The 27,925-nt window shown below is 41.3% G+C and overlaps 1 protein-coding gene across 3 annotated transcripts in view; it reads right to left on the bottom strand.

The window, feature by feature from the left end:
- sesn1 (sestrin 1) overlaps positions 1–27,925 on the bottom strand; it is a 91,670-nt gene that overhangs the window by 25,322 nt on the left and 38,423 nt on the right. The window contains exon 1 of one of the 3 annotated variants that reach the window (XM_072246184.1): positions 4,828–4,975. The exons of the other annotated variants lie outside the window; for them this stretch is intronic. Within the exon in view, the coding sequence (XP_072102285.1) occupies positions 4,828–4,878 (51 nt within the window). The 5' untranslated portion in view covers positions 4,879–4,975. Of the gene's footprint in view, positions 1–4,827; positions 4,976–27,925 lie in introns of those variants that run through there. 3 annotated transcript variants of the gene reach the window in all.

Genomic DNA, 27,925 nt, shown 5'->3' on the forward strand with positions numbered 1-27,925 from the left:
TGCTTTTTATTTATAGATTTATTTAATCACTTGAATCTAAAATCCCTTAGCTGCCATAGAAGCATTCTGAATCAGAGATGGCCTTACTAACTTAACTCCTATATTACTGCACTCTAAACACCACCTTTTCACTGACACTGACTTTAAACCAGGCATGAGCAGAAAGAAGAAAAGACAGAACCTTAAAGAATTAAGTAACAAAAACAATTAAGTGACAAAAAGAATGGTCAAGTGTGTTGAAAACCGATTGCAAGGCAAAGGAGGGGAGAAGATGGCGGCACGACGCAGCATGCGCAGCCACACTGAATTGATATTGTATTTGTGAAATAGGATGCTGTGCACAATCCTAGTTTGATGGAGACAGTCGTGAGAAGCATGGAGGAAGATCTGGAGAAACTTCTGAAATGCCTGCTTTGCTGCCGCTGCTACTGTGCGATCGAGAATCTCCGGAGGGGAAGGCCCCAAATCTGTGGCTTTGCTTACTGCCTGTTGCCGGGGTCGGGGTTGAAGCGCTCAGCAGAGATCGTGCTCGGTGTCGGAGAGCTGGTTGGAGGCTCGAAGTTTTTGGACGGACTCGGAGTCGGACTGTGGTCGGGTGCTTCCAGGATGCTGCATCGGCAAGTTTGCGGCGCTGGAGGTTCATGGCAGAGAGAGTTTTTCTTCCTTCTACCATTTGCGTGAGGTGACGGGACTTTCGAGAGACTTTGAGGCTTTTTTTTATCGTGCCCATGATTTGTTCTTTATTAAATTACGATATTGCTTTGCACTTTTGTAACTATATGTTATAATTATGTGGTTTTTGTCAGTTTTTTCAGTTTTGGTTTGTCTTGTGTTTCTGTGATATCATTCTGGAGGAACATTGTATCATTTCTTATTGCATGCATTACTAAATGACAATAAGAGGACTGCATGTCCTCATTATCTAATCTAATCTAATCTAAGAAGAAAGGAAGTTGTAGATTGGACTTAATTTCAGACTCTGGCCAATACAGACATCATAATGAGTGTGGTAATGTCCACATGAGGAAAATGTCTCAAAGTGATGACTGGTTAAGATTCACATGCATTTGGCCAGTTGAACTATGAAACACCGATGCTTAGAAAGTGGGACTGCAGGAGACTGAGTGACCAGGTAATACATTTAATGGCAGAATTGATGGCTACAGAAGGAAGTGAGAGACAAAGATGGCTGTGGTCTTAATTGTGTGTCGAGCAGGAGAAACATCCAGGACTTTAAAGTTTGTACATTCAGCCTGAGGTAATGGTTGGAAAACTGTACACAGGCTGGTTGGAATTGATGGCAATGTTTCCATTCTTGAAACTGCAAAAACAACTAATAAAATTGGACACTTGTGCATTGAACCAAACAGCTTTACACTGTGGGCCAGGGCTCAGCCTTCAGACAGGGGTGGGGTAGGGGTGCTATAACCTGGTGAAGCTCGACCACTAAATTCACCAGCTGCCAATTGAATAATGTTTGTGCATGCCCTTAATATTGATGGACATTCAAAATCATTCACAGCCTGCTGAAAGTTAAAATGTTTAAAAGCAATCAGAAGTTAAAAATTTTAAAACTCACAGATACACAATTAAAGACATTCCAATTTAAATTAAATCAGAAGTTCTATTTATCTTTTCCCCCCAATAACTAATTTTCCCCATTCATTTCAATGGTCCTGTATTCTTGCGCTATGTTAACCTAGTATGAGCTCAGTGATGAACTTCACAGCTGAGAAATTTGGGAAAACGTGCATGCAGAACATACTACAGTGCCAGTGCTTCACTGTCTGCTTCCTACTGAACAAACTCTGCTTGGGAACAGATTAGTTATAGTAATGGCTGTATGGACCTTTGTAGGAAGCCAACATCTACTAATGGGTCTTGGACCTTCAGGAGGTTATAGTTCTCCAGATGTCTATTAAGTTGAGGATGTGTGCATTATTACATGGTAGTTTAACGAAATGTAGTAATTGGAAACAGCAACTAAGATGCACAATTAGATTCCAATAAGGCTTATTTTGGAAAAGATGCATCCAAGCTTCCGAATTAGATTCTAGGAAAGCAGCATCCATCATCAGGGGCCCCCACAACCCAGGACATGCTCTCATCTCACTGTTGCCATCAGGAAGGTGGTACAAGAGCCCCAGGTCTCACACCACCAGGTTTAGGACCTGGTTATTACCCTTCAACCATCAGGCTCTTGAACCAAAAAGGATAACTTCACTTGACCCATCATTGAAATAGTCTCACAACCTATGGACTCATTATCTCACATTCTTGATATTTATTTTTTATTATTACTTTCTTTCTGTATCTGCAGTTTGTTGTCTTTTGCACACTGGTTGACCAACCAAGTCAGTGTGTCTTTCATTAATCCTGTTATGGTTATTATTCTATGGATTTATTGAATATGCCTGCAAGAAAATCAGCCTCAGGGTTGTATATAGTGATCTGTGTACTTTGATAATAAATTTACTTTAAACTTTGATATTTAACTTCTTGTATCATTTGTGTTATCTTAGACAGCTAAAAATAAAAATAAAATCTAACCTCTTGGGTATTAATGAAATAACACATACAAACTCTTCCAGGAAATGCTGAAATTTGAAGACATTATGAGATTGCACATCATCAAGGTATTTGAGATGCAATAATTACTGATCATAGCCAACTGTATCAAAAATACATGAAACAAAAATCTGCAAATCTTGAAATTAAGCTGAATATGACATACTATTATTAGGCAATTTGCTCCAATCTACTTTCCATCTATTCTTCAGCTTATGAAACATCCAGACTCAACTTCTCTAATGTCCTCCTGACAAACCCCCATTTACTTTAACTTTTCTGTACCACTCATCTCTTTTTAAAATTTATTTAGTGATACAATGCAGGGAAGGTCCTTCAAACCACACCGCCCAGCAATCTCAGCAAACCAGATTCACCCAACCAAATCACAGGGCAATTTACAATGAACAACTAACCTACCCAGTACATCTTTTTTTTTTGAACTTTGAACTTTTTTTTACTGTGCCATGACCTGTTCTTCATCAAGTTATGGTACTGCTGCACTGTTATAATTATATGTTATAATTATGTGGTTTTTGTTAGTTTTTCATTCTTGGTCTGTCCTGTGTCTCTGTGATATCACACCAGAGGAATATCGTATCATTTCTTAATGCATTCATTACTAAATGACAATAAAAGAGGACTGCGTGTCCTCATAATCTAATCTAACCTTTGGACTGTAGGAGGAAATAAGAGGAGGCAAGCCACGCATTCCACAGGGAGGACCTACAGAAACTCCTTACAGAATGGCACCAGAATTGAAATCTGAACTTCAAAATATCTCGAGCTGTAACAGCGCCATGCTAACCACTAAGCTACTGTGGCGCCCTGTCACCAAATTTCCTATTCAAACTGACTGCTGACCCTCCAAAGGCTCAGAGAGAAAGAAAACTTTCAGGTTTAAATTTTTTCATTATCTTCAGCATTTTGTGATTTCCAATTCATCACTTCCCTTCAGTCCATCACTGGGAGACAAGCCTCAAACCTTCAGACTAAATACTCCAAGTATATCACTTCCCCCACCTTTTCAACTGTCTTAAACAATCTTGGATCATACTTTCATCACTAGTCCTCTAGGCTTGGTAATGATTTTTTTTCCTCCATAGGCTCCAGATCTGTACACTCAAACTTACCAAGATGGGTCCCAAGACTTCTGTAGATGTGTAGTGGAGACTATAATGACTTTTTGCATCATGCCTTGTATGGCAACACCAATACCCTTGAACAGAAAAGCCTACTGGATATGGCCTAGTCCCAGGGTAAAGCTCTCCCCACCACTGAGCACATCTACACTGAGTGATGTTGCAGGAAAGTAGCATCCATCATCAAGGGCCCCTGCAATGCTCTCATCTCGCTGCTGCCATCAGGAAGGTGGTACAGGGATCTTCAGGACTCTCACCACCAGGTTCAGTAAGTTATTACCCCTCAATCATCAGGCTCTTGAACCAGTGGTGACAGCTTCACTCAACTTCACTTGCCCCCATCACTAAACTCACTTTCAAGAACTCTTCATATTGTGTTTTTAATACTTATTGCTTATTTATTTATTCTTTTGTCTTGGCATGGGTTGTGTCTTTTGCACATTGGTTGTTTGTTTGTCTGTCCTGTTGTGTGCGGTCTTTCACTGATTCTATTGTTTCTTGGATTTACTGCGTATGCCCGCAAAAACAATCTCACGGTTGTATATGATGACATATATGTACTTTGATAATACATTTACTTTGAACTTGTGAAGTTTGAAGGACGCCAGCATCACTGGCATGGGTGGCATGTAAAAGCAAGATGCAAGCATTAACTGAAGTGTCAGATTCACTTCAGTTCCACTTTCTTTTAACCTTAAGATCTCATCTCAGCCTCTGTCAATCTCGTGTCAGACTCCCGCTGCAGCGAAACCCAACATGGTTTCATCGGGTCATTTGAAGTGTTTCCTTTTGCTCAAGTGATACTTAACCCGTTCTTTATCACCTCCCTTTTGACAGAGTGGCCGCACCACTTTGGAACTCCTCACATCACATTTATCTTTCCAATAAGGACTGCATATCCGCCAGAACTGACAAATTACTTATTATTTCCCGAAATGCCCGAGGACGCTTTCTGAAATTAAGAACACTACCAAAACGCACTTTATAATTCAGCACACACTACACGGACGCTAGCATGCGAATGGCATTCGAAATGAGATAATACTCTTCATTAACAGAGCCATACGGCTGCATACTGTACCTGTTCACAGTTACTGCAAGCCAGAAATTCTCTTACCGTGTGACTTTTGGCTTTTGTTCTTGCGGTTGCTATGGTTGCAAGCCTCATTTCTATCACAAAATTAACAAAACCGAAGTACGACCTTATTCGTCGTCCTTCTCATCAGCCGACTGCAACTACAGCCAAAGCAGCGCGCGTTTGATTTTTGTGATAGGTAGGAGACCACGTCCAGTCAATCACAGATCCAATCGCCGATTGGCAGAACTCACCCCGTGACAAACTAGTTATTGGCCAATCAATCGCAGAGCGAACAGGTCGCTTATTTAGGATCAGTGATGTCAGACAGAACGGAACCTACCGACAATAACCCTGTCCAGGTCTGTGATAGCTCCGCAGGTCACAACTCACCGAGGTAAAACAAAGTTAACATTTGACAAAATATAGGAAAACTAAAGGTAGCAAGCCACATCTCCTTCTAATAATAGTCGATCTTTACCATAATAGTCGACCATCACCCTAAAAAACAACGGCAATGACAATTTATTGACAGAGAAGAAGCTTTTTTTCTCTGCTCAACCCATTAGTTATTCGATGGACAAAGGGAAACTAGTTAATTATTTTTTTCTCTATTAACATTCTGAGCCCGAGTCCTTTTCCCAAGCGTTTCTAGTATGATGAAAGCCTTCGGATTTTATTTTGAGTTGCTTCAACAGTGATTAGACTAGGGTTAACTAGATAGGTTGCGGAGCGGTGCCGCTGTAGGACTGGAAGTACCTCTCTAAATAAATAAAATTAAATTTCTGTGCTAAAAATTGTCAGATGCCATGCCAGTAATTCAAAACACGTTTTTATGCTGCAACCAAAGCAACAAATAACATTGGAGCTAGCGTTCGTTCACTAGCAAGATACGTTGCTAACTTTTTCAACTCTGATGAAGAATCATTGACTTAAGATCTAGCACTAAATCATCCAGCCTTTTAAACTGAAGTGCTCCTCTTTATAAGCTTCTGACATCTGGACTACCTGCTGGAGGCATTTAAAGTAAAAATAATATTGTCTTCACAAAATCCTGTAAATTCACCAGAAGGACCAACAAACCAAGGATAGTGTCCTCTCCAAAATCAAAAACTAATATTAGGGCCCAGTTACCGTTGTCAGCTATGTTATTTACCAGGTCAACACCAGACTTGCAAAACAGAAACACTATTCCATTCCAATTCTGATAAGGGTCTTCTACCTGAAAGATTAGTTCTGTTTCTATTCCCATAGACGTACCCTGATCTGTTAAATATTTACAGTATTTTATTTTTTATTATTTTAGATATCAATCACCTGCAGTTTTTAAAATAAAATGTTACTCTAATTCACACTGTTTGGTGGGTTGATACCACCAAATGGACATTAAAAAAAGCATAAAGCTTTCTTGAAGTGCAACATCCCCTCCCCCCCCCCACTCCTGACCCACAACTGTTAAAAACAGAACATTCAGCATGATATCAGTAACCTTAAGGGCACGTCCCTTGAAGAAAACAGAAACCCTGCATGAATGCCCTAAGGTGCACATTACCTCACAAACTACCTACCATCCACTCCACGAGCCAGGTTATGACCCATCTGTGGAAAAGTTGCCTTAGCCACCACAGGATGGACAACACCAGAGTTAAAGCAGGTCATCCTTGGTTCTCACAGACTGCTCACAGGAGAAAAACTAAAGCATGACCGACTTGCCTCCATCATAGTTTTCCATTATAGTTTTGTGGGATCTGAGGTAATTGACAAGGCTAGGTGGTGTCTAATGAAGCAGAATGTTAGTGAGGTGGTGACGAATGCTACTCTACTTTGTGAAGTCATGGGCCTGAGATTCTCAGGAATAGGTGGGGTATTGATTTTTTTCTTTAAACAAGACATTGATCTTTTCCTCAGTTTCTCTGTTAATGTTCCCATGACAAACTATGGAATAGAGCACTTTTTCTGGTGGTCAGTTGACGGGTATGCAAATAACATCGAACAGAACAGTACAGCACAGAACATGCCCTTCGAACCACAAGGTTATGCCAACACATTAACCTACTCTAAGATCAATCTAAACCTGGCCTCCCACATAGTCCTCAATTTTTCTTTCATTCATGTGCCCAAGTCTCTTAAATATCCCTAATATATTTGTCTCTACCACCACCCCTTTAAGGAATTCTGTACAGTACTAGGACTCTCAAGTCCCTTTGTACCTACAATTTCTGAATTCGTTCCCCTTTTTAAAAATGTCTTCATCTTTATTCTTTCTACCAAAATGCATGACCATATATTTCCCTATACTGTATTCTCTCTGCCACTCAACCTGCCCAAATCCTTCTGCAGACTCCCTGTTCCTCAACACTACCTGCCGCACCAACTATCTTTGTATAATCCATAAACTTGGCCATACAGCCATCAATTCCACCATACAAATCGTTAACTTATACTGTATTGTGAAAGGTAGTGGACCCAATACTGACCTATGGCCATCAATTCCATCATACAAATCGTTAACTTATTGTGAAAAGTAGTGGACCCAATACTGACCTATGGCCATCAATTCCATCGTACAAATCGTTAACTTATACTGTATTGTGAAAAGTAGTGGGCCCAATACTGACCTATGGCCATCAATTCCATCGTACAAATCGTTAACTTATACTGTATTGTGAAAAGTAGTGGGCCCAATACTGACCTATGGCCATCAATTCCATCATACAAATCATTAACTTATACTGTATTGTGAAAAGTCGTGGACCCAATACTGACCTATGGCCATCAATTCCACCATATAAATCGTTAACTTATTGTGAAAAGTAGTGGACCCAATACTGACCTATGGCCATCAATTCCACCATACAAACCGTTAACTTATACTGTATTGTGAAAAGTAGTGGACCCAATACTGACACCAGTTACTGGAAGCCATTCAGAAAAGATCCACTTTGGTAGCAGATGGCACTGGCAAGCAACGGCAACATTTTGCAGACAACTGACAAACTACTAGATAAACCTGCCTGTCCAGGTAGACCCATTGTTTCTACTTGTTCCTGCCCCACCGAACTTATATCTGCATACCTTGCCTCTTTAATCCCCCCTGGTTCAGTCCCTTCCTACCTACATCCATGACACTTCACATGCTCTGGATCTTTTCTGTGACTCCAAGTTCCCTGGCCCTGGTAGAGTCATTTACTCTAAGAATGTCCAGTCCCTATACACCTCCATTTCTCATCAGGAAGGCCTTAAAGCTCTCCAGACCCAGACCCAACCAATTCCGCTCTACATCACTCTCCTCCGTCTGGTGGAACTGGTCTTCACTCTTAATTTCTCCTTTGGCTCCTCCTTTCAAACAAAAGGTGTAGCCATGGACGCATGCATGGGTCCCAGCTATGCCTGCCTGTTTGTCAGCTACATGGAACAATCTATGCTCCAAGCCTACACCAGTATCACTCCTCAACTTTTCCTATGTTACATCGACAACTACATTGATGCAGCTTCTTGCTCTCTTATCAAGCTTATAGATTTCATCAACCTTGCTTCCAACTTCCACCTGCCCTCAAATTTACCTGGTACATTTCTGACACCTCCCTCCCCTTTCTCAGTCTCTGTGTCTCCATCTCTGGAGACAGTTTATCCACATTTCTTCCATAAATCCACTGATTCTCACAGCTACCTGGACTATACCACTTCCCACCATTACTTGTAAAAGCTTCATTCCCTTCTCTCAATTCTTACATCACCACCATATCTGCCCTCAGGATGAGGCTTTTCATTCCAGAACTAATGAGATGTCCTCCTTGTCCTCCAAAAGTATACAACTAATGAGATGTATCCTCTTGTACGTAAGGACAACAAGATAGGGTTCCTCTTGTCCTCACCTACCACCCTATTAGCCTTTGTATCCTGCACATAATCCTCTAACTCCCGCCATCTCCAAAGGGATTCCACCACCAAGCACATCTTTTCCTCTCCCCAAGTTTCCGAAGGGATCACTCCCTACACGACTCCCTTGTCCATTCGTCCCTCCTGGCAGTTATCTTTGCAAGCAGAACAAGTACTACTCCTGTCCTATACCACCTCCCTCACTACCATTCAGGGCCCCAAACAGTGTTTTCAGGTGAGGCAGCACTTCACCTGTGAATTGGTTGGGGTCATCTACTGTATTTGATGCTCCCAGTGTGGCCTCCTGTGTATCGATGAGATGCAATGTAGATTGGGAGAGTGCCTACCACGGGATCTCCTGGTGGCCACCCACTGCAATTCTACTTCCCACTTCCATTCCGAAATGTCAGTCTACGGCGTCCTCTACTGTCGTGATGAGGCCACACTCAGGTTGGAGGAGTAACACCTTGTATTCCATCTGGGTAGCCTCCAACTTGATGGCATGAACATTGATATCTCGAACTTCCAGTAACTGTCCCCACCCCTTTTTCCTTCAAAATTCCCATTTCCTTCTCTCACCCCATCTCCTTTGCCCATCACTTCCCTCTGGTGCTCCTCCCTCTTCACTTTCTTCCATAGTCTTCTACACTCTTCTATCAGATTCCCCCCTTTCCAGCCCTCTTTCACCAATTGACTTCCCGGCTCTTTACTGCACCCCTCCCTCTCTCCCGATTTCACCTATCACCCACTATCCTGGAACTCTTCAGTCTTGATGAAGAGTCTCAGCCAGAAACATTGACTGATTGCTTGGCTGCTGCCTGGCTTGCTGAGATCCTCTGGCATTTTGTGTGTATTACTAGATAGATGGTAGATATACGTCTTCTGAACTGCGATAGCAGCAGTCTGCAGCCTATACTTTCCCCTTTATGGATGTACTTTTGAACCGACTAAATGATCTGGTGCTTTTGCAATCTCCTGGGAGATTCAGTGAACTAGACTCTCAAGAGTGCAGGTATGGCCAGGTCGTCACACTGAAAGCTGAACCCCTGGCCGGCTCCTTCATGTGGATTAAAGCGCTGATCGAGATTAAAATATTCGCGGACAAGAGCAGAAAACGAATAGGTGCTCAGAGCCGATTATCTGTATTTGACCAGTCTCCATCTCTTTTTGCTACTACCACTGGGTGGGAGGTGCAGGAGCCTTGGGTCCCATGCTACCAGGGTCGGGCACAGTTTTTGCCCTGTAGCCACTGGGCTCCTGGACCGGCTTCACTCGCCTTAGCACAGTGGATTCACTTTTGGGGACTCTGCAGTTCATGTTCCATGTGCTTTTGTTTACTTTTTTGTATTATTTGCACGATTTCATTTGTCCTCTTTTGCAAATTGGATATGCAGCAGTCTCATTGCCTGTGTGTTTTTTGTGAGTTCTATTCTGTTTCTTTGTTTCATGGGTGTCTGGAAGATGATAAATCTCAAGGTTGTATATCGTATACTGTATGTACTTTGATAACAAAGCTGCAGATTATTTTCTAATTAAGGAGGGAATTCAGAAATTGGAGGTGCAAAAAGACTTGAGTCCTAGTGCAGAATTCCCCAAATAATTTACAGGTTGAGTTTTTTTTTGAGTCAGTAGAAAGGGAGGCAAATGCAATTTAGCATTCATTTCAAGACCAGAATATAAAGGCAAAGATGTAATGCTGAAGCTTTATAAGGCATTGGTGAAATTTCGTATCTGAGAAAGCATTGGAGAGGGTCCAGGATTGAAAGGATTTATGTATGAGGAGCATTTGATGGCTCTGGGTCTGTGCTTGCTGGAGTTTAACAGTATGTTGGGGGAGAGGGGGGAGATCTCACCAAAGCCTCTCGAATACTGACAGGCCTAGTAGAGTGGATGTGGTAAGGATGTCTACGACTAGAGAGCATGGCCTCAGAATACAAGGACGTCCCTTTAGAACGAAGTAGAGGAATTTGTTTAGTCAGATGGTAGTGAATCTGTGGAATTCATTGCCACAGACAGCTGTGGAGGCCAGATCTTTGGGTACATATAAAGCAGAGGTTGATAAGATTTTGATTAGCAAGGATGTCAAAGGTTTAAGGGAGAATGCAAGAGAATGACATTGTGATGGAAAACAAATCAGCCATGATTGAATGGTGGAGCAGTCTTGATTAGCTGAAAGGTCTAATTCTGCTCCAAAGTCTTACAGTCTGACTTCAGCCTATTCTATCATATGCTTCCAATCACCTTGAAACCTCATCTTTAATAATAGACTCAAACATCCTACCAATCATTGAAGTCAGGCTAAACAGCCTATAATTTTGTGCCTTTTGCCTCACTCCCTTCTTAAATAGTGAAGTGGCATTTCTAGTCCTCTGGAACCAATTCCTAATTCTTGAATGATAACTACTAATGCCTCAACAATCTCTTCAGCTACCTCTTTCAGAAACCCAGGGTGTAGTCAATGTCCCCTCTAATTTGTAATGACCAGGGTGCACAAAAACTTGTGCTGTGCAATTCTTTGCCCAGTGACAACAACATGTGCGCACTGAATTTTTAAGTGGAAGTAAACCTGAAGCTATTCCAAGGACAATAAACTACAAAGTCCAGTTTGTTGTTAAAGAAATAAGATAACTCTCAATAAAAACTTTGATTTCCTCTGGGTTTGATCGCTTTCACTCCTGTTCATCTGCACTCTCACAAAACATACGTAGCAGGCCTGTAGTGGGTAATGAAGAATTTTCTTACCAGAGCTATTGTATGCCATCCATAATGTGATTTGCTTGCTAAATGATGCTTTAAAAAGTCAAGTTTCCAAACATTACTCCATTTCTTCCCACTTACAAATCTCCAACACTTTTGCATTGCAACAATACATGCAGGAAACACCAGTTTCTGTAGACAAATCTGCAGACAAATCATCACAAACTCCATGTTGTCAACACCGCCTGCATCAGAAACTGGGAAAGGAAATGTGATTGTGTACAAATGCGAAATATACTTAACATGCCAATGAGGAAGAGGGTGACAACCCATTGTGCACAGTTTAAATTCCTTTGTGTGCTAATAGCAAAAGATGTGTGTGCGCGCACCTTCGAGGGACCTTTGGGTGTAGTCCATCTGATTCAGGTGACTCATCTAACTTGGGACCATTTCAACTTACCAAGCACCGTTTCCTTAGTAATAGTGACTACACTCACTTCTGCCCCTGACACACACAAATTTCCGGCATGTTGATGGTGTCTTCCACAGTGAAGACTGACACTAAGTACTTAAATCAGTTTGTTTGCAATTTCTTTAGTCCTCATTACTACATCTCCAGTGTCATTATCCAACGCCTGATTTCCACTCTTGCCTTTCTTTTACATTTTTTACATGTCTGAAAAGGCTTTAGGTATCCTTGTTTAAACTGCCGGCTATCTTACCTTCACATTACATATTTTTTTCTGCTTATTGATTTTTTTAATTGCCTTGTTTTTAAAAACTTTCCAACTCTCCTGCTTGCCTTCACTTTTGCTTTTATTTTGTCTTTGATTTCCCTGGTCAGCTACGGTTGCTTCATCCTCCCTTTTAGGATGGTTTTTCTTCTTTGGGATAAATTGATCCTGTGTCTTCTGAATTAGTCCCCGAAACTCCTGCCATTGCTGCACTACCTTCATCCCTGCTAGAGTCCTCTTTCAATCAACTTTAGCCAGCTCCTCTCTCATGTCCCTGTAGTTATCTTTACTCAACCATAATACTGATGCACCCGATTTTAGCTTCTCCCTTTCAAGCTGCAGAATGAATTCTATTATATTATGATCACTGCCTCCTAAGGTCTCCTTTACCTTAAGCTCCCTAATCATATAGGGTTCAATGCACAACACAATAACTGGTAAGACACAGACATAGACATAGAATTGATTGTGGTGTTCAGGAAGGGAAAATTGAGGGAACACACACCAGCCTTCATTGAGGGGTCTACGGTGGAAAGGGTGCGCAGTTTCAAATTCCTCAGTGTCAATATCTCTGAAGGTTTATCCTGGGCCCAACATATTGATGTAACCTTGAAGGAGGCATGCCAGCAGCTATATTTCAATAGGAGTTAAATGAAATTTGGTATGTCACCATAGACTCTAGCAAATTTCTACAGATGTGGAGAACATTCAAACTGGTTGCATCATTGTCTGGCATGGAAGGTCCAATGTCAGAAAAAGCTGCAGAGGGATGTAAACTCAGCCAACTTTATCATGGGTATTAGCCTTTATAGAATAGAAAACACCTTCATTAAGGACCATTGTAGCATCCATCATTAAGGACCTTTGCCACCCAGGAAATGCTCTCTTCTTATTACCGCCATCAGGAAAGAGATACAGGGCCCTGAAGACACACACAGAGTTTTAGGAATAGCTTCTTCCCCTCCGCCATCAGATTTATGAACCCATGGACACTACCTCACCAATTTGCTCTCTTTTAATACTACTTATTTTTTATACTTCTTATTGCAATTCCACAAAATAACGACTTTCACAACATATGTCCATGATAACAAACCAGATTCTGATATTTCCATTTTCAAAATAAATGTATTATCAAAATATGTATGTTACCTTGAGATTCATTTTGTGGCAGGCATTTACACAAAAAACAACAAAATTTTATAGAAATTATGTATGAACAAAGGGTGACAAACAACCAATGTGCAAAAGACAAACTGTGCTTTATAAAAATAATACTAAGAACATGAGTTGAAGTGAATCTGTAGATTGTAGAATCAATTCAGAGTAGAGCTGAGTGAAGTTATCCATGCCAGTTCAGGACCCTAAATCTGGTGGTGCGTGACCTACTACCTCCCACCTAATGATAACAGTGAGAAGAGGGCATAGCCTGGATGGTGGATGATAGATATTTTGTAGTCGTTCTACTAATTCCTTCTCTTGGGATCTGGTGCCAATCTGCTTTTCCCATATTGAAGTCCCTATTGAGCACTTTAACACTGGTTTTCTTACATGTCTTTTCTATCCCCTTTTGTAATTTGTACCCCACATCATGACTACTATTTTTTTTATTTGGAGGCCGGTGTATTACTTCCATAAAGGCGTTTTTACCTTTGCAGTTTCTTAACTCTACTCAAAGATTTTACATCTTCTGATCTGATGTCACTTACCAATAGAGCGATCCCACCCCCCCGCCTGTCTTTTTGATAAGACGGGAAGGTGGCTGTGATCTTCTTTCAGCCATGACTCTGAGGCCCACTATGTCGCACCTACCAATTTCTAACTGTGCTATAAGCTTATCTACCTTGTTTCATTCACTGTGTGTAATCAAATAAACCATCTTCAACTCTACATTTACCATCCCTCTTCTCAAATGTTTCCATGTTGCCTGAAGTTAAATGCTTATCCCTTTCTAAACTTTTTCTTTGTTCTGGAGACTTCAGCAACCTCTCCTCCCCATTTACTACATCAATATTTTACCAGACTATTGAACCCACCCCTCTACTATTTAGTGTAAACCCCTAACCACAGTAATAGTTTTGTGATTTGTTCAAGTGCAAGCCATCTCATCAAAACAGCCCCACTCTTCCCTAATACTAGTACCAACAACCTACGAATTCAAATTCACTTATCCCACACCAATCTTGTAGTCACAATTTAACTCTCTAATCTTATTGACGCTGTGCCAATTTGCATGTGGCTCAGATAGCAATCTAGGGATTATGAACTTTTAGGTTCTGCCTTTTAGTCAACTAGCCACTCATATTCCCTCAGAAGGACCCCTCTGTTTGTTCTACCTACATCACGTGAGTTTGTACTCACATGGTCCATGACAACTGAATCTTGAGTTCCCATCTAACATGCATACATTCTGACATCCACTCCAGACCATCTATCATTGTTATTTCTAGTGTTTACTTTTATCTTTTAATTAAAACTTCATGTAGTCTCCTTTGTCCTATCATGATATCTCCTTTAATTTCCCTTCTGCATACCTTAAACAAGCATTTCTTGATTTTTTTTTTGTTTGGGATCCTAGTTTCAATTCCCTCCTAGAAGTCTACCACTTCCCTCTATACCAGGGGTATAGAGGTGAGGTGTTGCATTTTGGAAGGAAAAATCAAGGTAGGACATACACAATAAATGGTAGGGCACTGAGGACTGCGGAGGAACAAAGAGATCTGGGAGTTCAGATACATAATTCCCTGAAAGTGGCATCACAGGTAGACAGGGTAGTAAAGAAGGCTTCTGGCATCCTGGCATTCATAAAGCAAAGTATTGAGTGTAGGAGTTGGGTTGTTATGGGGAGGTTGTATAAGACATTGGTGAGGCTAAATTTGGAGTATTGTGTACAGTTCTGGTCACCTAACTATAGGAAGGATATCAATAAGATTGAAAGAGCGCAGAGAAGATTTACTAGAATGTTGCCCGGTCTTCAGGAGTTGAGTTATAGGGAAAGATTGAACAGGTCAGGGCTTTATTCCTTGGAGCATAGAAGAATGAGGGGAGATTTGATAGAGGTTTACAAAATTATGAGGGGTATCGACAGAGTAAATGTGAATAGGCTCTTTCCACTTAGATTAGGAGAGATAAATACGAGAGGACATGGCTTTAGGGTGAAAGGAGTAAGGTTTAGGGGGAACATTAGGGGGAAATTCTTCACAGAGTGGTGGGAGTGTGGAATGAGTTGCCATCTGACGTGGTAAATGCAGATTCACTCTTAAGTTTTAAGAATAAATTGGATAGGTACGTGGATGGGAAAGGTCTGGAGGGTTATGGACTGGATGCTGGTCAATGGGACTAGACATAGACATGGAATAGTACAGCACAGTACAGGCCCTTCGGCCCACAATGTTGTGCCGACCCTCAAACCCTGCCTCCCATATAAGCCCCCACCTTAGATTCCTCCATATACCTGTCTAGTAGTCTCTTAAACTTCACTAGTGTATCTGCCTCCACCACTGACTCAGGCAGTGCATTCCACGCACCAACCACTCTCTGAGTAAAAAACCTTCCTCTAATATCCCCCTTGAACTTCCCACCCCTTTCCTTAAAGCCATGTCCTCTTGCATTGAGCAGTGGTGCCCTGGGGAAGAGGCGCTGGCTATCCACCCTGTCTATTCCTCTTATTATCTTGTACACCTCTATCATGTCTCCTCTCATCCTCCTTCTCTCCAAAGAGTAAAGCCCTAGCTCCCTTAATCTTTGATCATAATGCATACTTTCTAAACCATGGTAAATCTCCTCTGTACCCTTTCCAATGCTTCCATATCCTTCCTATAGTGAGGTGACCAGAACTGGACACAGTACTCCAAGTGTGGCCTAACCAGAGTTTTATAGAGTGGCATCATTACATTGCGACTCTTAAACTCTATCCCTCGACTTATAAAAGCTAACACCCCATAAGCTTGCTTAACTACCCTATCCACCTGTGAAGCAACTTTCAGGAATCTGTGGACATGTACCCCGAGATCTCCCTGCTCCTCCACACTACCAAGTATCCAGTCACTTACCTTGTACTCTGCCTTGGAGTTTGTCCTTCCAAAGTGTACCACCTCACACTTCTCCAGGTTGAACTCCATCTGCCACTTCTCAGCCCACTTCTGCATCCTATCAATGTCTCTCTGCAATCTTTGACAATCCTCTACACTATCTACAACACCACCAACCTTTGTGTCATCTGCAAACTTGCCGACCCACCCTTCTACCCCAACATCCAGGTCGTTAATGAAAATCACAAAAAGTAGAGGTCCCAGAACAGATCCTTGTGGGACACCACTAGTCACAATCCTCCAATCTGAATGTACTCCCTCCACCACCACCCCCTGCCTTCTGCAAGCAAGCCAATTCTGAATCCACCTGGCCAAACTTCCCTGGATCCCATGCCTTCTAACTTTCTGAATAAGCCTACCGTGTGGAACCTTGTCAAATGCCTTACTAAAATCCATATAGTTCACATCCACTGCACTACCCTCATCTATATGCCTGGTCACCTCCTCAAAGAACTCTATCAGGTTTGTTAGAGACGATCTGCTCTTCACAAAGCCATGCTGACTGTCCCTGATCAGACCATGATTCTCTAAATGCCTATGGATCCTATCTCCAAGAATCTTTTCCAACAGCTTTCCCACCACAGACGTAAGGCTCACTGGTCTATAATCACCCGGACTATCCCTACTACCTTTTTTGAACAAGGGAACAACATTCGCCTCCCTCCAATCCTCCGGTACCATTCCCATGGACAACGAGGACATAAAGATCCTAGCCAGAGGCTCAGCAATCTCTTCTCTCGCCTCGTGGAGCAGCCTGGGGAATATTCCATCAGGCCCCGGTGACTTATCTGTCCTAATGTATTTTAACAACTCCAACACCTCCTCTCCCTTAATATCAACATGCTCCAGAACATCAACCTCACTCATATTGTCCTCACCATCATCAAGTTCCCTCTCATTGGTGAATACCGAAGAGAAGTATTCATTGAGGACCTCGCTCACTTCCACAGCCTCCAGGCACATCTTCCCACCTTTATCTCTAATCGGTCCTACCTTCACTCCTGTCATCCTTTTCTTCACATAATTGAAGACTGCCTTGGGGTTTTCCTTTACCCTACTCGCCAAGGCCTTCTCATGCCCCCTTCTTGCTCTTCTCAGCCCCTTCTTAAGCTCCTTTCTTGCTTCCCTATATTCCTCAATAGACCCATCTGATCCTTGCTTCCTAAACCTCATGTATTTTGCCTTCTTCCTCCTGACTAGATTTTCCACCTCACTTGTCACCCATGGTTCCTTCACCCTACCATTCTTTATCTTCCTCACCAGGACAAATTTATCCCTTACATCCCGCAAGAGATCTCTAAACATCGACCACATGTCCATAGTACATTTTCCTGCAAAAACATCATCCCAATTCACACCCGCAAGTTCTAGCCTTATAGCCTCATAATTTGCCTTTCCTCAATTAAAAATTTTCCTGTCCTCTTTGATTCTATCCTTTTCCATGATAATTATAAAGGCCAGGGAGCAGTGGTCACTGTCCCCCAGATGCTCACCCACTGAGAGATCTGTGACCTGACCCGGTTCATTACCTAGTACTAGATCTAGTATGGCATTCCCCCTGGTTGGCCTGTCCACATACTGTGACAGGAATCCATCCTGGACACACTTAACAAACTCTGCCCCATCTAAACCCTTGGAACTAATCAGGTGCCAATCAATATTAGGGAAGTTAAAGTCACCCATGATAACAACGCTGTTATTTTTGCACCTTTCCAAAATCTGCCTCCCAATCTGCTCCTCTGTATCTCTGCTGCTACCAGGGGGCCTATAGAATACCCCCAGTAGAGTAACTGCTTCCTTCCTGTTCCTGACTTCCACCCATATTGGAATAATGTTTCGGCACAGACTAGAAGGACCGAATGGCCTGTTTTCTGTGCTGCAGTGTTCTATAGTTCTATGGGTTCCCAACTTTTCTTATACCGTAGACCTTTACCATTAACCTAGGAGTCCGTGAACCCCAAGTTAGGAACCCCTGCTCTATACCTTCATTTAGTGTCCCCAAAGGATCATGATGCACTCATTTCCGTCTTATCAGCAGCAATTCACTTGCTTCATCTTAGTTTCTGCTGTCCACCTAGGGCAGGTAGCAGGGTGCAAGCTTGCAACTCTCCTCATCCATTAACATTGCCAGTTGATCAGCCATCGTGAGCCCACGTCGCACCTTCCTCAACAAGTGCCCATTAATTTTGCTGTCCATCAGCTTATGGTGGAAAACGCAACATGACCTTGATGGAAACTAGGCTTCTCCCTAAATAAAGCCTCCTTGCTTGGCTTCCAGCAAACCTACTTTTTTTTGCACTTTCTTTTTTGACCATCTCAGCTCTTATTTAAAATTACTAGTCTCTAATAGTACCAAACTCAAGAACCATAAAAGGGTTCTAATAGTGTTCTTTTATTTCTACATCAACTGAATTTTTATGCTTGGTGAGTAAAAATATTTTGCATTTTGTGGCCTCCTTAACACAGCCAAAGTTCAGTCAAGAATGAGTGAGGGTTCCAGCAGCAGCAAGTTGAAACAGGGCTCTTGTTGCGGAAGTGAAAAAGACTGTCTTATTTGAAATAAAAACAGAAAAACAGAAAATGCTGGGAACATTCTACGGAGCAGACAGCTTGTTTCCAAGTCAAACATTTCAGGTCAAAGACCCTTTTGTCAGAACTGGGGTAAAGTAACGGTTTTCAGTTGTACTAAAGGTGGGGGTAGGGGATGTGGGATGGATAGATAAAGACAAAGGCTGATAGAGTGAACAATTACAGAGTGTGAATACAAACCAAGGAGTGTAAAATGTTGTGAAATGCAAGATATCACATGCTTCCAGCAGGTGACACGCATCATCATAAAACTGGTCGAGTTGTCTTACTACCCACAGGCAGTATGGGAATGTCTTGGTTCTATGCATAATTTCTGTCTACTTATCCAATTACATCAAAGTTGTGATATGACCATAAGACATTGGAGCAGAAATAGGCCATTCAGCCCATCGGGTTTTCTCCACCATTCGATCATGGCTGCTTTATTAGTCATCTCAAACCCATTCCCTGGTCTCCTCTCCGCAACATTTGATGTCCTTACTAATCAAGAACCTACCAACCTCCACTTTAAATATACCCAATAACTTGGTCTCCACAGCCACCCATACCAATGAATTCTACAAATTCAGCACCCTCTAGCTAAAGAAATTCCTTCTCATCTCCGTTCTCAAGGGAAGTCCTTGTATTCTGAGGTAGTGCCTCGCATCACAGATTCCCTCACTATAAGATGCATCCTCACCACATCCACTCTATCGAAACCTTTCAATATTCAATTGGTTTCAGTGAGATCCCCCTCATTCTTTTAAACTCCAGTGAGCACAGGCCCAGAACCATCAAACACTCTTCATATGTCAACTCTTTCATTCCCAGAATTATTCTTGTGAACCTCCTCTTGACCCTCTACAATGCCAGTATATCTTTTCTTTGATAAGGGGCCCAAAACTGCTCAAAATACTCCAAGTGCAGTCTGACCAATGCCAAAAAAAGCATCAGCAATACGTCCTTGTTTTTATACTGTTACTTTCAAAATGAATACTAACATTGCACTTGCCTTCCTTACTGCCTCAACCTTTAGGAAATCTTGCATGAGGACTCCCAAGTCCCTTTGCACCTTTGATTTCTGAATTTGCTCCCCGTTTAGAAAAAGTCTTTGCCTTTATTCCTTCTACCAAAGTGCATGACCATACACTTCCCTACACTGTATTCCATCTGCCACTTCTTTGCCCGTTCTCTCAATCCAAGTCCTTCTGCAGGTGTCCTGCTTCCTCAACACTATCCGCCCCTCCATCTATCTTTATATCGTCCGCAGACCTAGCCATATAACATGAAAAAAGTGGTCCCAATACTGATCCCTGAGAACACCACTAATCACTGGCAGCCAACCAGAAAAGGCTCTTTCATTCCCACTCTACCTTCTGCCAGCCAGGCAATGCTTTATCCATGCTAGTATTCTTCCTCTAATACCACAGGCTCTTATCTTGTTTACTAGCCCCATGTGCGACACCTGGTCCAAGCCTTCAAGAGTCGAGTGCACAAACCCCTATCATCTCTGGGAGGGGAGTCACATGCTTCTTCATAAGCTATCATGAAGAGGACAAGGATGGCAATGCTTGGTTGTTGGTAGGTAGGGTTAATACCTGACTTGTGAGCACTTGTGAGTTATGTCCCGGCTGAACTTAGTCCTTAAACTGCTGGAGAACAGTGCGGAAAGAACAGGTGCTGTTTTCTCCCGGTAGGGATTAGTTCTTAGTTCCAAGTGCTCCTGCCATGTTTTGTCACCCTGCAACCTTATCCTTCAATCTCTTTGAATTATGGAGGACAGCATGTGTATAAATGTCTTTCTCCAGCAGACTTCATCATGATCATCATGACTCCAGTATTTCTACTATTTTTTAAATGTTTCTTAGTTGTACATATGATTTTTTTTTGTGTTCTATCGCTGAGCAACAGTGAACCATCTGATTGGCCGATCAGAGTTCTCAATGGGAACTCATTGACCTGATCAGCATTTCTGATCTGGCTATTGTTCACGATTGCACTTAATAAAAAAAAAGCACCAAGTAGTGCCTCGCTCTAGGACCCGGACCCTGACATAGTGATAAGTGAGTGTAATTGCTATCACTAAGGTAGAGAAGTTTTAAAGAGTGGAGTGACATTTACAATATTCCAGTCCTCCAAAACCATTCCAGAATCTAGTGATTCTTGAAAGATCATTACTAATGACTCCACATCCTGTGCCTTCTTTGTGATGACACTTGCATGCTTGTCACAGTATCGATCCTCTGATATTTTATTGCCAAGGAATGTAAAGCTTCTGACCGCTTCCACCTCTATTTCCATAATGAAAACTGGCTCATGGACCTCCAGTTTCTACTCCTGTAGTCGATAATCAACTCTTTGGTCTTGCTGATGGTGAGTGGTTGTTGTACCATTCAACTAGATTTTCATTCACCTTCCGATATGCCAAATCATCACCTCCTTTGATTCAGCTAATAACTATTTACGTCTCTATAACTGTCTTGCTGTCTCTCATCTACTTGCTCTTCAATCTACTTTAAAATTACAGTACATTTTCTACAAAGTCAAGGACAAAAGTCAAGGTAACACGAGACCATTGATAGTTGTTTAGTAACAACTTTGTTGTCCTCTTCCTTACTTAGGACATGACTAGAACAAGTGGAAAAGTTAATATATATTCATCAGATTGGCTATTACCTACTGTTAGTTCAAAATGCTAATTATAACATACCTGGAAATCTCCTTCCATAAATATACTGATTGATATACAATGTAAAAAGAAATTGTCCCAACAAAGACCCCTATGGAACACCACTAGTCGCCAGCAGCCAACCAGAAAAGGCTCCCTTTATTCCTACTCTTTGCCTCCTGCCAACCAGCTACTGCTTTATCCATGCTAGTAGCTTTCCTGTAATACCATGGATTCTTAACTTGTTAAGCAGCCTCATGTGTGGCACCTTGTCCAAGGCCTTCTGAAAATCCAAGTACACAACATCAACTGATTCTTCTTTGTCTATCCTGCTGGTTATTTCTTCAAAGAATTCCAACAGATTTGTCAAGCAAGATTTTCCCTTGAGGAAACCATGCTGACTATGGCTTATTTTATCATGTGCCTCCAAATACCCCGAAACCACATCACTAATAATAGACTTCAACATCTTCCCGACCACGGAGGCCAGGCTAAATCTACTTTGAACTTTGAAAGGAGATTGCTAGGCCTTGACAAAAATCTTTGTATCAAATGTAGCCACAGGCAAAGACTTAGAGGACTGAAGCATAGCCAGTGTTGTCCTTTTTCTTTAATGCAGAACAGAGACAAACCGGGATATTATAAACTGGCGAGATCCACTGGCAGGGAAATTACTGGAGAGGGTTTTTAGGGATAGAATTTACTTACAGTTTAGGCTTTTTAGGGATAGTCAGCATAGCTTTGGGCAGGGCCAGTTATGTCCTTCAAATTTAATTGGTATTTTTTATTTGACGAGGTGGTGAAGATAATGTTGAGGATAAGACCATGGTATTGTCAATATCGACTTTAGTAAAGTATTTCACAAGATCCCTCACAGCAAGATGATGCAGATGATTAAGAAACATGGAATTCATGGTAACTTGTAGATTGGATTCACAATTACTCGGCTGTGGAAAACAGAAGGGAGTGGTATTCTTACTGGATAGAACCTGTGACCAGGGAGTACTACAAGGATCAGTGCTAGAACCTCTGTTGTTCGTGATTATATATTAATGACTTAATGTAGATTGGTTGATGAGGAACTTTATGGAGGACACAAAAATTGCAGAAGTTGTGGATAGTACAGAAAGGTTGTCAAATAATACAGCAGAATGTAGATCAGTTGCAGATAAGGGTGGAGAAATGGCATATGGAGTTTTTTCTAGGCAAGTGTAAGGTGCTGCACTTTGTGAAGTCAAATATACGAAGAAAATATACAGTATACAAGATTCTTAGAAGTATTTCCATACAGAGGGACCCGGTGGTCCAAGTCCACACCTCCTTGAAAGTGGTAACACAAGTAGATACGGTGTGAAGGCATATGGCATGCTTGCTTTCATCGTCAGGAAGTCATGTTGCAACTGCATACAACTTTTGGAATATTGTGGCAGGTCTGGTCACCCCTTTACAGAAGGACTGAAGGCTTTGCCGAGGGTGCAGAAGAGGTTCACCAAATTGTTGCCTGGATGAGAGTATTAGCTACAAGGAGAGGCTGGATAAAAGTAAACCATTTTCTCTGGAACGTCAGATGCTGAGGTGAAACCTGAAAGAGATTTATATAGCTATGACAGGCAAAGATAGGGTAAGTAGTCAAAGTCTTTTTCTCAGGGTAGAAATGCTAAATACCAGAGATCGTATCGTTAAGGTGAGGGGGGTAAATTTTAAAAGAGATTTGCAAAGCAAGATTTTTACAGAGTAGTAGGTGCTTGGAGTGCGCTACCAGGGGTGGTGGTGAAAATAGAAGCACATACGATAATTGAGTTTGAGCCATTTAGACAGGTACATGAACCATGCAGGGAATGGAGAGATAATGGATCGATAGATAGGTTTAGTTTAATTTGAATCATTATCAGGAATGGCAGATGTCCTGGGCTAGAGGGGCCTGTTCCTGTCTGTTCCTATTCTATGTTCTAGTACTTTCCAGTGTCCTTGTAGTTACAGAACTTAACATGGAAATCAAATAACCAATATTTATTAATATCCTGCCGAAGGGTTTCAGCCCAAAATGTCGATTGTGCCCGTTTTCTAGATGCTGCCTGGCCTGCTGAGTTGCTCCAGCATTTTGTGTGTTGCTTGGATTTCCAGCATCTGCAGATTTTCTTTTTGTGATGGATTTATTAATGAATTTGGTTATATCAAGAAAACTTCTGCCAGATTAAACCACAGTGCAATTCAAAAGTCCTGCAATTTTGCTCAGAAATTATAGCACCTATTCTTTTGCAGTGTAGGATAACTGCCTCAAGTGATTTAAATAACACTCAACAGCAGGAAATTAGTTGCAAATGGTAAGATGCATATTTCGCACAGCAGCACAATTTTGCAACAGTTTCTACACTGATGGGTGATGCACACTTCCTCTTGCATCTTCTGGCAGTCTAAACTTGTTGAGTGGTAAATTCGATATAAAAGTAAACCAAAACTTTAAATACCATTGCTTGTACAGTGAGTCGGCAAATTAGGAAGTAAAAGAATGAAAAATTCTTCCCAATAAGGTATAAATCTTTGTTGCTTAAATCCATGATTTACAAGAATTTCAGATGTTTTTGATATTAAGGGAATCCAGAGTTAGTGTAAGAAAGTAGAACACAGATGAACTTAATGAAGAGCAATGCTGGAACAAGGGGCCAAATAGCCTACTTGAACACCTTTTTCTTATGTTCTTACAAATGGTTTGTGTGCCTGATATTCATAGGAAGACCATTTTTTTAAAAATTCTTTAAATATAGTACTTTTGCTTGAGTTGCTATACTAACAGCAGTTGCTATACCAAGCTCTGATCCATCCAGATAGGTCCTTTCTATGGTGCATTGAGAAAAATTGGTGAAGGTCAAAGGGAGCATGCCAAGTTTCTTTAGCTTCCTCAGGAGGTAGAGGTGCTGGTGAGCTTTCTTGGTTATGGTGTCAATGTTGGTGTACCATGGGAGCCTTTGATGATGTTCAGTCCTAAGAACTTGAAACTCTCAATTCCCTTGACTTCACTACATTTAAAGTATGTGGGAGCCCCACCTCCTACCTGAAGTCAAAAACGAGCTCTTTTGTTTTGCTGAAACTGAGGGAAATGTTGTCAACACTCCAAGTCACTAGGCTCCCCATGTCCTTCCTGTACTCAAACTCATTACTGAGACATGGTCCACTAAAGAGGTATCGTCTACAAGCTTAGAAATGGCATGAGAGAAGAACCTAGCCACATAGTTGTGAATGTACAAGGATAGGGAGGAAATTAGGGGGGCTGAGGGATGCCAGTGTTGAGAATGATCATAGCGGAGCTGTTGCTGTCTATCCTTATTGATTGCAGTCTGTTGGTCAGGAAAACACAGACACTGTTTTGCAAAGGTTTAGACTGACAAATCATAAACACAACAATAACAACTTCACAAGGATCTGGACTAAGGTGTGATCACTGTGTGAGCTAGGAACAAATGGGCAGGCTCTTTCATCAAACATCCATCACCTAGCAAATGAATAAAACGACGAGTCAACAACCTATAGAATACACACTCCTTTCCATTAGTCAATGCCTATTATAACTGGATCAAAGATTAAAGAAATTGCAAGTCAGGTCATTCAATAAAATAGTTGATAAATGGAATCTGAGAACCAAGTTAAGGCAGATTTAGAAATCGCTTTCCTGAACCAAGTTAAGGCAGAAAAACTTGCCCCTCGGCTCCCTTTTAAATCTTTCTGCTTATACGTTAAACCTGCATCCTCTAGTTTTAGACAGACAGAGTATCGTCTGGTATATTTCAAATTTCCAACATCTGCAGGATTCTCCTTTTTGTGCTTAATTTTCAGACATGAAAAAGGTTGAAACTGTTTCCAACACTTACGTTTCCAAGCTCCTATACCAGTGTGCTGCATGCTAACCTCTTACTTTTGGATAAAAGTTTGCTGATTTAGAATCAGAATCAGATTTATTACCACTGGTATGTGACGTGAAATTTGTTAACTTAGCAGCAGCAGTACAATGCAATATACATAATACAGAAGAAAAAACAATAAAATAATAATAAATCAATTACATATATTGAATAGATTAAAAATTGCGCAAAAACAGAAATACTATATATTAAAAAAGTGAGGTAGTGTTCATGGGTTCAATGTCCATTTAGGAATCGGATGGCAGAGGGGAAGAAGCTGTTCCTGAATCGCTGAGTGTGTGCCTTCAGGCTTCTGTACCTCCTACCCAATGGCAACAGCAAGAAAAGGTCACGCCCTGGGTGCCAGAGGCTAACCTCATCTTAAGTATTTTCTGAAGTTTGGTGACTTTTACAGGGTGGAGCATGACTAAACAAAGGATTTGCCTTCAAGTAGCTTTAGGTGGGGACTTCCAAGTTTTGATTTAGTGGTAATAAAAACATGGCAATATATTCATTTCTTATATTGGTGGTGTGCAACTTGTAGGGCAACTTGCATGTCTCCATTCACTACATGGTTTGTTCTTCATCAAATTATGGTATTGCTTTGCACTGCTGTAACTATATGTTATAATTATGTGGTACTGTCAATGTTAGCCTTTGGTTTGTCCTGTTTTCTGTGATATCACTCCAGAGAAACATTGTATCATTTCTTAATGACAATAAAAGAGGACTGAGTGTTTTCATAATCCAATAATCTAATCTAATGCTCATCCCAGCAGTGTTGAGGATTTGATTATCATAGTAACTTTACATCAAAAAGTCCTGAATCAAAATCCTTTGTTAAAAGTAGACAGGAAGTGTCAAAAATATAACTTCCTGTACACCACACTGACATTTGATCCAAAGGTCATCAGGCTAATGGTAATTTTAGGACAATTGCCACTGAGGAAAATGAACAGGTGAAGGAAATGATGCTTCTATTTGGAGACTTGGCCATGTGGACCTTATCAAAAACTTTATTAAATTTGTGTAGACTTTAACAAATGTGCTATCCTCATCAGCTTTCATCACCTTATCAAAAAAAAAATTAAATGTTAATCAGACAATGGACTCATTGTTGAAAACAACCCTTCACCTACTAGTGCACAAAATACACCAATTACTTCTTTAATCCCATTCAACCATCATGCTTAATATCATTTATCCTGTCCCTTTTCATTTTACTAGATGTAACTGTCTTCTCTGTTCTATTATTTGCCTGCATCTCATATCTGTCTTAAATCTGCTGCCTGAAATTCTGCAGGTTTACTGCTGCTAAATATTTATATAACCAGCTATATTCAACAGCTAACAGCTAAACATGAGAAAGTCTGCAGATGCTAAAAATCCAAAGCAACACACACAAAATGCTGGAGGAACTCAACAGGTCAGGCAGCATCTATGGAAAAGAGTAAACAGTTGACATTTTGGGCTGAGACCCTTCATCAGGACCAGGTCCTAAACGTTGACTGTTTGCTGCCCGGGTTCCTCCAGCATTTTTTGTGCGTTGCTTAACAGCTATAACGGTGCAAGAGATATCTGCTGCATAAACACAATCACCAGCTTTGTATTGACCATTAATAATACTGCAATAATATTGAATGTTCGGCTCATTTGATATCTTCATTCTCTCAAGCTTCTCAACTTCAACCACATTCTCAAAGTTTGAGTATTCATCATTTCTGAAAATCTGCACATGGCATGGTTAAGAATGACAAGCATCTTAACCATTACTGCAATGCTATCCTATCTTTACTCAACACCACCACACAAACAATTCCATTATGGCTAGGGTAGGAACTTGTAAAATGTAAAACCAAAGACAAATAAGCTCAATTTTAGATTGCACCCAGAATCAAACTAAGGAATTCCCTAGTAAGAAGATATACAATATCCTTTGCGATGGGGATGCTTTTTTTTAATATATATTTTATTTTATTGAGATACAGTGCAGAATAGGCTCTTACACCACCCAGCAATCCCCTGATTTTAATCTTAGCCTAATCACAGGACAATTTACAATGACCAATTAACCTACTAACCAGTACATCTTTGGACTGTGGGAGGAAACCCACGCGGCCATGGGAAGAACATACAAACTCCTAACAGGCATTGGCTGGAATTGACCCCGGATCGCTGGTACTATAAAAGCGTTGTGCTAACTACGTCACCGTGCTGTCCCACATCTTTCAAGAGACATGGGCTTTGCAGGCTGAGCCAGAATTTGATTGTCCATCCCTAACTGCTGTTGAGAAGGTGACAGTGACCTGACTTGTTGAACTGCTGCAGTCCTTGGGATGCAGGTATATCCCCAATGCTGTCAAGGAGTTCGTTCCAGGATTTTGACCCAGTTATATTGAAGGAAAGTGACAGATATATTTCCATGTCAAGACGTGTGGGTTGTAAGGGTGACCTCCAGGCATTGGTGTTCTCATACTTTTAATACCTTTATCCTGGACTGGTCAAAGAACTCTGAGGCTGTCTACAAGAAGGGTCAGAGCCATCTCTATTTCCTGAGGAGACTGAGGTCCTCTAACATCTGCCGGACGATGCTGAGGATGTTCTATG

The sequence above is a fragment of the Mobula birostris genome, chromosome 2, assembly GCF_030028105.1.
Source record: "Mobula birostris isolate sMobBir1 chromosome 2, sMobBir1.hap1, whole genome shotgun sequence".
Classification (NCBI taxonomy): Eukaryota; Metazoa; Chordata; class Chondrichthyes; order Myliobatiformes; family Myliobatidae; genus Mobula; species Mobula birostris.